Source organism: Nicotiana sylvestris, chromosome 6 (assembly GCF_000393655.2).
Source record: "Nicotiana sylvestris chromosome 6, ASM39365v2, whole genome shotgun sequence".
In the NCBI taxonomy this organism is placed as follows: Eukaryota; Viridiplantae; Streptophyta; class Magnoliopsida; order Solanales; family Solanaceae; genus Nicotiana; species Nicotiana sylvestris.
In genome coordinates this window covers 153,240,702-153,253,687 of record NC_091062.1, presented here as the reverse complement: position 1 = coordinate 153,253,687, position 12,986 = coordinate 153,240,702, and the positions used below count along the sequence as shown (strand labels likewise).

The 12,986-nt window shown below is 36.6% G+C and overlaps 1 protein-coding gene and 1 long non-coding RNA gene across 2 annotated transcripts; one reads left to right on the top strand and one right to left on the bottom strand.

The window, feature by feature from the left end:
- Positions 1-6,788: 6,788 nt before the first annotated feature.
- LOC138871502 (probable F-box protein At1g14315) lies at positions 6,789-7,962 on the top strand. The gene is made up of 2 exons (XM_070149382.1): positions 6,789-7,173; positions 7,277-7,962. The coding sequence occupies exons 1-2, from the start codon at positions 6,789-6,791 to the stop codon at positions 7,960-7,962; spliced, it is 1,071 nt and encodes a 356-aa protein (XP_070005483.1).
- Positions 7,963-8,656: 694 nt separating this feature from the next.
- LOC104239490 (uncharacterized) lies at positions 8,657-10,877 on the bottom strand. The gene is made up of 2 exons (XR_011400511.1): positions 10,422-10,877; positions 8,657-8,853 (listed from the first exon to the last, which is right to left on the bottom strand). It is a non-coding gene; the product is annotated as an uncharacterized lncRNA (long non-coding RNA).
- Positions 10,878-12,986: the final 2,109 nt, after the last annotated feature.

Below are 12,986 nucleotides of genomic sequence, written 5' to 3'. Positions count from 1 at the left end.
AAAATACCTTTGAATCTTTAAATTCACACGGACACAGGGTCGACTTGGACTTGGACCTTTTGAGGCTGAACAGACTTTATTCGAAGTATTCTCAACTGAGAATACCTCGATTAAAGTCTCTTAGACCTCAATCCCTCACTTGAATTAGACAAATTCCATGACTGGAAATTTTTTAGGGTTTCAGATTTTTTTTCAAATCCGAACATTTCTAGGTATATTCGAATCAAACCAATGGTATTCTAGGCACGAGGGAGGTCAGGTGGGTAACTGGTGTGAGTTTGAGGTAGGTTGGGATAGGGTCAGGTTTCACTCGAATCTTCAAATGAAGATTCGAGCAGTTCCAGGAGGATTCGAGCCATGCTACTAACAAATCCGTGGTGAGGGTATCTAGGGGAAGCTGTGGTGTTATTTTGGAGGCCATTGGAGAAGATAAGGTTTTCAGGCCAACCTTCGATTTAAGATTCGAAGAGTTGGGGCCTGATTCGAAGGAAACTAATGCCAGATCCGTGAAGAGGAGGTTGTGAGGAGTCTGGGGTGTTAAGGTGGTGACCGGCGGCGTTGTTGCCGCCGGGTTTCAGGCAATGGGGCATTAGGGCGGCTAGGGTTAGGGGTGTGCTTTCGGAGAAGATGATGAATAGTGAAGAGGGGGTGTTTAGTTAGGGGGCCGGGGTAGGGATTTGGATTTATATAGGGATGGGGTGGATTGATACTGGCCGTTAGATCAGGCATGATACACGGTCAAGATCAGTTCATTAAACCAAACGATGTCGTTTGGTTTAATGCCAGGGTCGGGCTGAGTCGGGGCAATGGGTCAGGTAAAAGTTATGGGTAAGGGATGTGGGATCTCAACCGTTGGTTGGATTTGATCCAACGGTCCTTGATAAAATGTGACCAAACGTCGTCGTTTGGTGTTGGCCTTGAATTGGACCGGACCTGGGTTGTTTGGATTCGGCTGGAGGGGGGGGGTAAATTTGTTTGGGCCTGGATTTCAGTCCAGGTCCGATTTTTTTAGTTTTTAAAACTTATTTTACATTTCCTAATTTTAATCCTAAGTATAAAAATCCTAATAAAAATTATAAAACAATTTTAACCTTACAAAAATATTAATTACTTTTTAACAATTATTTAACACATAGACAAAGCGTTAATCACACAGTGAAACATTAAAACTAGAACAAATGCATATTTTTGTGATTTTATTTCAATTATTTTTTAAATGCATAATTAAATCCTAGATATGCATGCAACATGTATTTTTATTTTCGTTTAATTATAACAACGTTAACATTTACGGACAAAACACAAACAATTAATAAACGCAACACAAATTCTAAAATTGCACACTAAAAGAAATTAATTTTATTTTTGATTTATTTTGGAGTAGTTTTTGTGAGGCAAAAATCACGTGCTCACAGTTATTAGCTGATTTTACGCTTATTCTCTTGTTTTCATATTATTATACGCCTAGCGTACATAAAAACTAATTTGATCAGAATTCACTCTTTTTCGTGTCTTTTGTGATCTACATATTTTTTACTCCTCTGCTTTCTGCTGTATTTGCTGTAGTTTTTGTTGAATTTGGCAAATCCCACGTCGGTGGGTTAACCTTTTGGTAGGGAATTTTTTCCTATAAAAGGAGACCTAATGTTTAGGATTTAAACACATCTCTCATTTGTCTTCTTATCTTCTTAAGACATTTGTATATTCTCTCTTTAGTATTATTTCACTTGTATTTTGGAGTGGAATAAAATATTGGTTGTGTCTGAGGAAGTAAGCAAAATTGGCTGAACCTCGTAAATTCTGGTGTTGCTTTTATTATTACTTTATTGTTTTGTTTATTATTTTGTGGCTGTCATATTTTTGGTATAGTAATTGTGACTCATTCACACTATATACATTTGGCTTCCGCAACAATTGGCATAAGAGCCAGGTTACTGTCTAAGTATGCTCCGTGGTTGCAACACAGTCTGATCATCCACATCAGAAAAGATTTATCTTGGTAACTGAGTCAAGGTTCTGTTTGAGTATGCTCTGTGGTTGCAGCTTAGTCTGATCTTCCACACCAGAAAGGCAATAATCTTGATTTTTGTCGTCAACTATTAAATAATATTTGTGTCAAAGATGGGAGACAATAAACTAGAAAGATCTACATCAAGTGTCAACAATACGTCATCATTGGCATCTTCGCTTATGACAAGAATTGTGTCAAATGCGAAATTTGCGGTAGAAATTTTTGACGGATCAGGACATTTTGGGATGTGGCAAGGCGAGGTTCCAGATGTCCTTTTTCAACAAGGGCTAGATCTTGCCATTGAAGAAAAAAGACCAGATGTTATTGGAGAAGAAGATTGGAGAATTATCAATCGTGTTGCGTGCGGTACCATTCGATCCTACCTTGCTAGAGAGCAGAAATATTCATACACAAAGGAAACTTCTGCAAGTAAATTATGGAAAGCACTGGAGGATAAATTTTTAAAGAAAAACAGTCAAAAATAAATTGTACATGAAGAAGATACTGTTTCGCTTCACCTATGTTCCTGGTACCACAATGAACGAACATATCACCAATTTCAATAAGTTGGTCACAAATTTGCAAAATATGGATGCAACTTTTGATGATGGTGACTTGGACTTGATGTTATTGGGGTCACTTCCTGATGAGTACGAGCACCTTAAAACTACTCTACTCCATGGGAATGACGAAATTTCTCTCAGAGAAGTTTGTTCGGCTTTGTACAGCTATGAACAAAGAAAGGGAGAAAAACAAAAGGGCGGAGAAGGAGAAGCACTGGTTGTGAGGGGTCGTCCTCAAAATTAAATGAGGACAAAGAAGGAAAGATCCAATCCAAGATCTAAACCCAGCAAAGATGAATGTATTTTTTGTCTAGAAAAGGGGCACTGGAAGAAAGACTGTCCGAAATTGAAGAATAAGGCCAAACATAACAATGGAAAGACCATTATGGATTCAAATGTAGCTGATTGTGATGATTCAGACTTCTCATTAGTTATAACAGAGTCATCAACATCATCAGACATATGGTTAATGGACTCGGCTTGTAGCTATTATATGTGTCCCAACAGGGACTGGTTCGTGGAATTTCAAGAAGGAGAATATGTAGTCATCCACACAGCGGATAACAACCCTCTTACCTCATATGACATGGGTTCAATACGATTAAGGAACCATGATGGAATGATCAGAACATTGATAGATGTTCGATATGTACCGGATTTGAAGAAGAATCTCATCTCTGTGGGAGCCCTAGAATCAAAAGGGTTCAAAATCATTGCAGAAAATGGAGTGATGAGAGTATGCTCCGGTGCACTAGTGGTAATGAAGGCTAATCGGAAGAATAATAATATGTACCGCTATCGTGGCAGTACAGTTATTGGGACAGCGACAGTAACATCCAGTGACGACAAAGAGGCAGAAGCAACCAAGCTATGGCACATGCGCTTGGGACATGCTGGAGGAAAATCCTTGAAAACTCTATCAGATCAAGGATTGTTAAAAGGAGTAAAGGCTTGCAACTTGGAGTTTTGTGAGCATTGTGTCAAAGGGAAACAGACAAGGGTTAAATTTGGTACAGCGATCCATAATACTAAAGGCATTTTGGATTATGTACACTCTGATGTTTGGGGTCCTTCCAAAACACCTTCATTGGGTGGGAAGCACTATTTTGTAACCTTTGTTGATGATTTTTCTCGAAGAGTGTGGGTGTATACAATGAAAAACAAAGATGAAGTGCTGGGAATTTTTCTCAAATGGAAGACGATGGTGGAGAATCAAACAGGCAGGAGGATCAAGTGTATTCGCACAGACAATGGAGGTGAATACAAAAATGATCATTTCAATAAGGTCTGTGAAAATGATGGCATCGTCCGACACTTCACTGTTAGACATACACCACAACAGAATGGAGTGGCAGAACGTATGAACCGGACCTTGCTGGAGAAGGTACGGTGTATGTTGTCCAATGCTGGCTTGGGCAAAGAATTTTGGGCTGAGGCAATTACATATGCATGCCACCTCATTAATCGTCTACCATCTGCTGCTATTGATGGCAAAACACCATTTGAAAAATGGTACGGAAAACCTGCTGTAGATTATAACTCTTTGCACGTGTTTGGCTCAACTGCATATTATCATGTGACGGAGTCAAAATTGGATCCAAGGGCAAAGAAGGCTATTTTTATGGGAATTACTTCTGGAGTCAAAGGATATCGCTTATGGTGTCCTATGACAAAGAAAGTAATATTCAGCAGAGATGTTACCTTTGATGAATTTGCTATGGTAAATAAGGTAACAGAAGATACCAAACAAAATGAAGGTGCTTCTAAGCAGGTGGAGTTTGAGGGAAAATTTATTTTTCCTACACAAGAAGCAGAGGAGGAAACAAATGAAGATTACCCTCTGGAAGGAGAGCCAGTAGAGGAGATTCCAACTCAGGAATCTCAACAACAACTTGAATCAATAGCAACCAGCAGGCCAAAAAGAACAATAACGAAACCTGTTCGTCTCATAGAGACGGTTGCTTGTGCAACCTCAATTGTAGCTGATGATGTTCCTACTACTTATAAAGACGCTGTCCAAAGTTCAGAAGAAGATAAGTGGAGGATTGCCATGAATGATGAAATACAGTCCCTTCATCAGAATCATACATGGAGATTGGCCAATCTCCCGAAGGGAAAGAAAGCAATTGGGTGCAAATGGGTATTTGCAAAGAAGGAAGGATTTCCTAACCAAGTAGATGTTCGCTACAAAGCAAGATTGGTGGCCAAAGGATATGCTCAAAAGGAGGGAATTGATTACAATGAAGTATTTTCTCCAGTTGTAAAACATTCCTCCATTAGAATTATGTTGGTTTTGGTAGAACAGTTGGATTTGGAACTAGTTCAGATGGATGTAAAAACTGCATTTTTACATGGAAACTTGGAGGAGGAAATCTACATGACTTAGCCAGAAGGATTCAAAGTTGTTGGAAAAGAAAATATGGTGTGCAAACTTGAAAAATCATTGTACGGATTGAAACAATCTTCTAGACAATGATACAAGCGATTTGATGAGTTTATGTTGCGGCAAGGATACAAGAGAAGCAAATACGATCATTGTGTGTATTTGCGCAAGCTTAAAGATGGTTCCTTTGTATATCTTCTCTTATATGTTGATGATATGTTGATAGCTTCCAAGAATTCAGAAGAAATTGATAAGTTGAAGATTCAACTGAAGAATGAGTTCGAGATGAAGGATCTGGGTGAGGCAAAGAAAATTCTTGGCATGGAGATAACAAGAGATAGATGTTCAAAGAAACTCTGTTTATCTCAGAAAGAATATTTGAAGAGAATACTTCAATGTTTTGGCATAGATGACAAGACTAAACCAGTTAGTACTCCACTTGCTCCCCATTTTAAGCTAAGTATTACTATGTCGCCAAAGGATGAAGCTGAATGAGAGTATATGTCAAAGGTACCATACGCAAATGCTGTTGGTAGCTTGATGTATGCAATGGTCTGTACGAGACCTGACATTTCATAAGCTATTGGAGTTATTAGCAGATATATGCATAATCCAGGAAAGGAGCATTGGCAAGCTGTGAAGTGGATTCTACGGTATATTCATAATACTGTAGATGTTGGGTTAGTTTTTGAGCAGGAATGCAATCAGTCTGTAGTTGGATACTGTGACTCAGATTTTGCGGGTGATCTGGACAAACGAAGGTCAACTACTGGTTATGTGTTTACTTTTGCAAAAGCACCAGTTAGTTGGAAGTCTACTTTGCAGTCAACAATTGCTTTGTCTACAATAGAGGCAGAGTACATGGCTATTACAGAGGCTGTAAAGGAGGCCATTTGGCTTCAAGGATTGCTAAAGGAGCTTGGTGTTGAACAAAAAAGTATCACAATTTTTTGTGATAGTCAAAGTGCTATTCAATTAGCGAAGAACCAAGTTTATCATGCAAGGACGAAGCACATTGATGTTCGGTATCATTTCGTACGAGAAATCATAGAAGAAGGTGGAGTCACGATGAAGAAAATTCATACTACAGAGAATCCTGCTGATATGCTGACAAAAGTGGTGACTGCGGTCAAGTTTCAACATTGTTTGGATTTGATCAACATTGTTGAACACTGAAGATTGAAGATGAAGACACAACCAAAATTTGTTATTGAGAGAAAATTGAAGATGTGGAATTTTGCCAAGGTGGAGATTTGTTGAAATTGGCAAAATGTTTGTCCCACATCGGTGGGAAAACAAAAGTTGGGGGGATTTTCCCCCTATAAAAGAAGGCTTAATGTTTAGGATTTAAACACACCTCTCATTTGCCTTCTCATCTGTTTAAGGCATTTGTATCTTCTCTCTTTAGTATTATTTCACTTGTATTTTTGGAGTGGAATAAAATATTGGTTGTGTCCGAGGAGTAGGCAAAATTAGCCGAACCTCGTAAATTCTGGTGTTCCTTTTATTGTTGCTTTATTGTCTTATTTATTATTTGGTGGCTGTCATAATTTTTGGTATAGTAGTTGTGACTTATTCACACTATATACATTTGGCTTCCGCAACAATTGGTATCAGAGCCAAGGTACTGTCTTAGTATGCTCTGTGGTTGCAGCATAGTCTGATCTTCCACATCAGAAAAGATTTATCTTGGTAACTGTGTCATTTGTTGATTTTAGGCATTTACTTCATCAATTCGGTACCATTTGTTATAAGTATTTATATGTTTATGTAAACCTCAAACATAACCAAGATTTTTGCATATATTGTAGGAAATAATTCCAGGAGCAGAATGACAACTAGTATTGACAGCTATTCACGAGAAGAAACAGTAAATGATATTTTATTGAGGTTAGCCATGAAATCACTGTTGCTATTCAAATGTGTAAGTAAAAGCTGGCACGATCTTATTAAAAGCTCGAGTTTTATCAAGAAGCACTTTAACAGCGAGAGTAATCGTGCTCGTCTCTGGTTTTGTAAGTTCGGTGTAGACTATAGACCACAGCCTCCTTTAAGAGCTATTAACTTTTTCTTGCTACCTGAAAAATTAATTGCAAGCGTCGTCCCTGCTCGTCAGAGGATTTATCGTTGCGAAGGTGTTAGTGATTTTAGAGGTATTTATGGTCCTGTTGATGGCTTATTCCTATTAGAGAAAGGAATTTTCTACTTAATGTTCGGTTTGGTTGGTGGAATCCTGCTACTAAAGAGTGTAGGATTATTCCTATGGTACAATTTGAGCTTCAGAGATTTTTCGATGAACATGTCGTGTTGTTGCAATAGGGTTAGATTCAGTGAATCAAGATTATAAAGTTTTATCTCTACGAATATATACGAATGAAGAGAAGAACGAGGTTTATCCTAAGGTGTTTGCTGCTATCTATTCGTCGAACAATGACTCCTGGAAATACCTGGACCCGAATTTTCCTTACGATAGTAACTTGTGTGAGTCCCTTGATAGTACTCATCTAAATGGAGTTTATTGTTGGTTGTGCCTAGACAAAGACAATGTATATTGCATTACAACGTTCGACTTTGTGACCGAGCTGTTCGGGGAAATGGAAGGACCACCAATTTCAGGCGAACACTGGGGGGCTCTGATGTTGCGCGGAGGCTCTCTCGCTGCTATGTCTTGTGATGAAATGGCTCAGCCTCAGACATCGTGTTATGATATATGGGCAAGAATTGGAGAGAATAATTGGATCAAAGTTTATACTGTTAATCCTCCAATAACATGGCATTGGCCTCTTGGCATATGGGAGTACGACAAGTTTATTTATGAAATGACACAAACTTATATTGTGTATTATAACCACACTGCTAAAGAAGTTACAGATTTTGGTTTTAATTTTACTGATATAGGATCCGGCAGCATTTGGCCTATAACTTATAAGGAGAGCCTAGTTCCTATAAACAGAGAAAATCCGACTGAGCAGGATAATGTTGAATATTTCTTCACCAAGTTTTAGATGTATTTGTGGCCCACGTTTCTCCTATTCATTTTTTTAAATTACTTCTAGACTTTGTTGTTGCCTTGTTAGATTATTGTGACACAAATTGTTACAAAACTAGTTTGTGGTTATTCAGTTTGTTCTCTGGAAGAAATTAGATTTAATTTGGTGTCGTATATTTGTCCTCTATATGAAATATATGTGTGCAGTTGTTTATTTCTCTAATTTAGCAAATTATATGTGAGATTTTGTAAGCCTTCTGTAGAAGAGCCAAGTCATGAATATCAAAGTTAAAACGTCATCAGTTGCTTCGTCTAGTATACGTGTTAGATGCATTATGCATCATTCAAATTCCACAGAATCCCTCTACACAATAAAATCTTAACCCGTTCAAATGAATCTTTAGTTGAAGAAGACGACATTTTTTTCCTTTCGATTGAAGATTATTCTCATTTTTATCTGAAACAGTATAACTTTCCTTTCGAATTTTCATTTTCTCAAGTTAATTCATTCGAAATTAGGATCATGGAATGATAGGTGCATCATCTATGAATATAAGGAATGGCATGTCATTAGGACTTGAAAATCGATAATTGCAACTTGATCCTATAATTTTTGCATGTCAACTTGAGGCTTTCGTCTTAATTAAACTCAAACTCATAACGTTTAAATCGTGATTCTAAGGATGGAAGGAGAAGAGAAATAGTGTATGGATCAGAAAGATAGATTTACTAAGCTTCAACCATATATTTTCGTATTAATATGCGTATCAATTAGCGATACTACATAATTTTAAAACGGATTTGGGATAGTGTATAGAGTCCTTTAGCACCACATTATATTCATAGAAAAAAACTGGTATAGCACTTCTTCAAATCCTTGCTAAGAATTCCACTTGTCCTTCAAATCCTACCGTCAAAAGAAGAAAAAGGTAATTAGCTACAAGGCAAACATCCATAGATTATATAATTTCTAAGATGATATTGATAACTGGCGAAACCAAATTTTAAAAATCTGGTGACAACCTCTAGGGGAAAAGAATTGTGGTGTTTATTTGAAAGAAATTAAGCAACATGAAAAGTGAAAACACATACTTCAACGTAAGTAGTTTACAGACCAAAAAAATGAATTTGAAAAATTTAGGACAATGACCGTCACTCCGTCGTGACTCCACCCTGAGCTGTAGTAATTATTTACTAAACATTATAGCAATCTTTCATATTTAGGAAAGCGTCTAATGGACTGATTGAACAAAATTTGAGCGGATTAAAATGAAGGAATCTTACATAAATGTCCCAAACAAGTCCCAACTTACCAACCTCTACTCATTAAACCTCTAGCTATTAATTATAGACTTACTAAAACTAGTCAAGCACATATAAAAATTAAAAATCCACATAAGTAAGGTTCTTTCTTTCCAAGAATCACACATAAAAATCTCTTTCCATATTTTTAAGTGTGATTAGCCACATTAAATCTAAGACGTAAAGAAAATTTCATGGATGAGGTAGCAAATAAGGTGATGAAATACAAAAAAATATATATATATATATATATACAAGATTCCAAAAATCTAAGCAAAAAAAGATTTTTTCAATGGACATGGTTGTGATTCATTGAAAATATATAGATGAGTCAATATACAAAATTTGAGGAAGATTAGAGGTGGTTTGGATTAATTTTGTATCAAAATTCGTAGTTAAGATCGAGTTCAAAAAATTCTTCTATGACACACAAACATGTATCACACATGTATCTCACACGCATGTATATATGGATATACATGTGATACACATTTGATACAAATACGATACACAATGTGATACACAAATGATACAGAGTGTAATACACCTATAATTTTGTTTTTATGTTCATCTTCTACTTCAAAATTTTTCAATTCAACCCACCTCAAAACTCAACCAAATCATCCCAAAACTGAGATTCAAGCACTTTAAAGTGTACCCAATCTATTCTAATAACACCTAAAAGAAAGCAAAAATTTAACCTTTTTTGGCTACACATAGCTAATTGGCCAATATTAGTAATATTTTATGAATTGGTCAATTTTTATAATAAGTTACTTATAAATGAACATAGATGGTATTTTCCCTAAATGAATTTAATAAACAAAGGTGTTAGGTCATATCCGCCCAAAATTTCTATGGATCTAGATAGGTGGGTCAATTTAAGCTAAGTTAATAGATCATAATCCTATCCAGACTAGATCTAACTAACCAAACCCAAAAAAATTATTTTTCTAAGCTTGGATAATTTTTCACATGGATCACTTGGCTACATAAGCTATTCATATTAGCCCAAAATTTTAGATGGCCTAGCTTGGATTATACACAAATCGAGCCGCCAATGAATATATGTCCAACCCAACCCGTCCAAACTTGGACGAGTTGATCAGTTGGTTATATTTTCATCGGCTAAATGTCACACATTCTAGATATAATAGCGCGAGAAGAAGTTACTTGGAGCAATCAACTGTAGGGTTGATGGGTATTTTGGTAGTAAGTTTGCAGAGGGTAGGGAGTTGTGCTGCTTTATCAACGTTTACAGGGAAAGCTTGTGCAGCAGACTTCAGGCAGCCGCATATAGCCTGACGGTCCGGCTGAGACGCGGCGGCTTCTTTGTCAAGAGCTTGTGCTCCACTGCAACAGGCAACACTAGGGGACGACTCTCCACTCATTAAGAAATTTTGGCATGGGATTATCTTCAATATCACATCACTGCATTGAACCTCTGCATTTGCAAAACCTAAAACCAAAGAAATTACCATCAAAATGACTGCTAATAAAGTGTAGGTAGGAAGGTTTCTTGACATCTTTCTTGAACTTTAGGAACCTTAGGTGAAATTATGTGTTTTTTTGTGAATGAGAAATGGTTATGAACGGATGTCAATTTATACTGCTCTAAGATACGGTCAATTTTGTCATTGATCCAACAAGCAATAGGATCTTCCCTTTTTCTGAAATGATTGTTTTTCTTTTTCAGTGCGAAAACTTAAAATTATTGAAGGTAGTGACTTTATGTAGTATCATCTTTTAAGAGAAGAAAGCATCCAAGTGTAGACAATTTCCAAAAAAGTTTGATGAAAATTGGTTAAAGGTTAAAATCATCTTAATATGGGAGTTACGTTTTCAATAGAGTGAACGATTTGATTATCATTATAAGAAAAAGGAAAAGAGCAAAGAAAACAAAATGATCTTCTTTAAACACAAATTAATGATCTCTCCTGTATCTTGTGTATAAAAATCATAATCATCTTAATATAGGTGGCTGTTTCAACGTGAACTAACTCTGCGGATTATACTTATTACATAAAAACAGCAGGCTGGGGAGGGGGGAGAAGATTTAAAATATATGGATTAGCTGTGCTAGCGAACTTGCAAATGATAGATTCCTATAACCATGAAGAATGTAAACATCACCTTAATATAGAAAATATTTTAGTAGAGCAGAGTACAGTAGAAAAGAGGAAAAAATATAGGAAAGAAGAAGAAAGACAAGGTGTCACGATTCGAAATTCCCACTTTCAGAACGGTGATGACGCCTAACATTACACTTGCTAGGCTAGCCAACGTTAGAATAATTTCAACCATTTTTAATAGTTCAAGTGAAATGATAATAAATCAACCAGATTTTTTTTGTTTAAATAAGAGACAGAAATTTCCTACAATTCTCAAAACCGGTAGTACAAGTCACAAGCTCTACAGAGTTTACTAGAAAATCTCTAAATACAACTGTGCCAGAATAGAATCAACAATGCAAGAAAATATCAGAAAGTGACTCTGAGACCTATGAACGCGATAGCAGATATACTTTAAGTCTCCACAACAACGTCTGATCAATTAGTAAGATTATCAACAACACTAAGGTACCTGGATCTGCATAAAAAAATGTGCAGAAGTGTAGTATGAGTACCCCACAATCGGTACCAGTAAGTATCAAGACTAACCTCGGTGGACTAGTAGTGACGAGGTACAGTCAAGACACTCACTAGTCAAATAACCTGTGCGATGTAGCTTACAAAATAACGGAAAACAAATAGCAGTGATGGAAACAATTAATCAACTTGTGACATAAACAGCAAGGCAACATGAACACCATAAATATTGCTCAAACGAATAATAAACACAAGTACAACTAATTAATCAAGTCCTTCAACATATACATCTTTTATCTATGAGTTTTTCTGTTGGCCCAAGTAAAGGCGAAGTTTTGAAGACTGACAAAGGAACTCAGACATGGACCAGGTCCATCTTGTGAAGCATAGTTATGATCAACTCAAACATGTGAGATGCACGTGAAGGAGACAAACCTAACTTATCAGAAGTGATATCTGCTGATCATGATCGAAAAGGTTACATATTGGATAAGGAGAAAGACTCACGCAAAGAGAACACGGTTTAGGAAAATGATAGAGTTAGAGTATGAGATCAGCTAGAACTCTTCCACCATGGAAGAGTAGCATCAGTATCCTAGTCAATCTCTAATTTCTAACTCAAATATTAGTGTTGTTCTCTTTTACAGGTAATGCACATAAGCAGAAGTTAAACGTGAATTGAGAGCAAAATATCAAGGCAATTTTGCAAGCAATTTTTGTATGATTCAAGCGTGCAAACCTGAAGCTACTTGAACCCGATAGAAGAACCAATTCTAAGTGTCTATCTTTTATTCTAGTTCAATTGTAGTAGGTGATTTTATATTGTACCTTTCAGCTTATTTAGAAGCAATTGTATTAGGTAATTAGAGTTTTCAAGTTAGAGTTAACTTGAAGTTGTCGCAACAGTTGAGGATGTGTGCCACAACGGGATTAGAGTTAATCCTAGGTTTACAAAAGAGTTTTTTTTGTAAATGTAGGTTTGGGCTCATGATTTTAGTGGAGAGTTTGGGAAAATCCTGCTGGAAGGTAGATCGTGGTTTTTTCACCTTTTAAGCCAGGTGTTTTTCGCGTAAAATCTCTGTGTTCTTTATTTTTTGTATTTATTATTCCGTAACAGTAGTAGTTGGAACACATAGAAGAACTAGGTCCT

Bases quoted from the DNA above. Each gene is read 5' to 3' on its own strand.
- LOC138871502 (XM_070149382.1), top strand. From the start codon at position 6,789: ATGACAACTAGTATTGACAGCTATTCACGAGAAGAAACAGTAAATGAT. The intron at 7,174-7,276 runs GTTTGGTTGGTG...TTGTTGCAATAG, and splicing joins AATTTTCTACTTAATGTTCG to GGTTAGATTCAGTGAATCAA.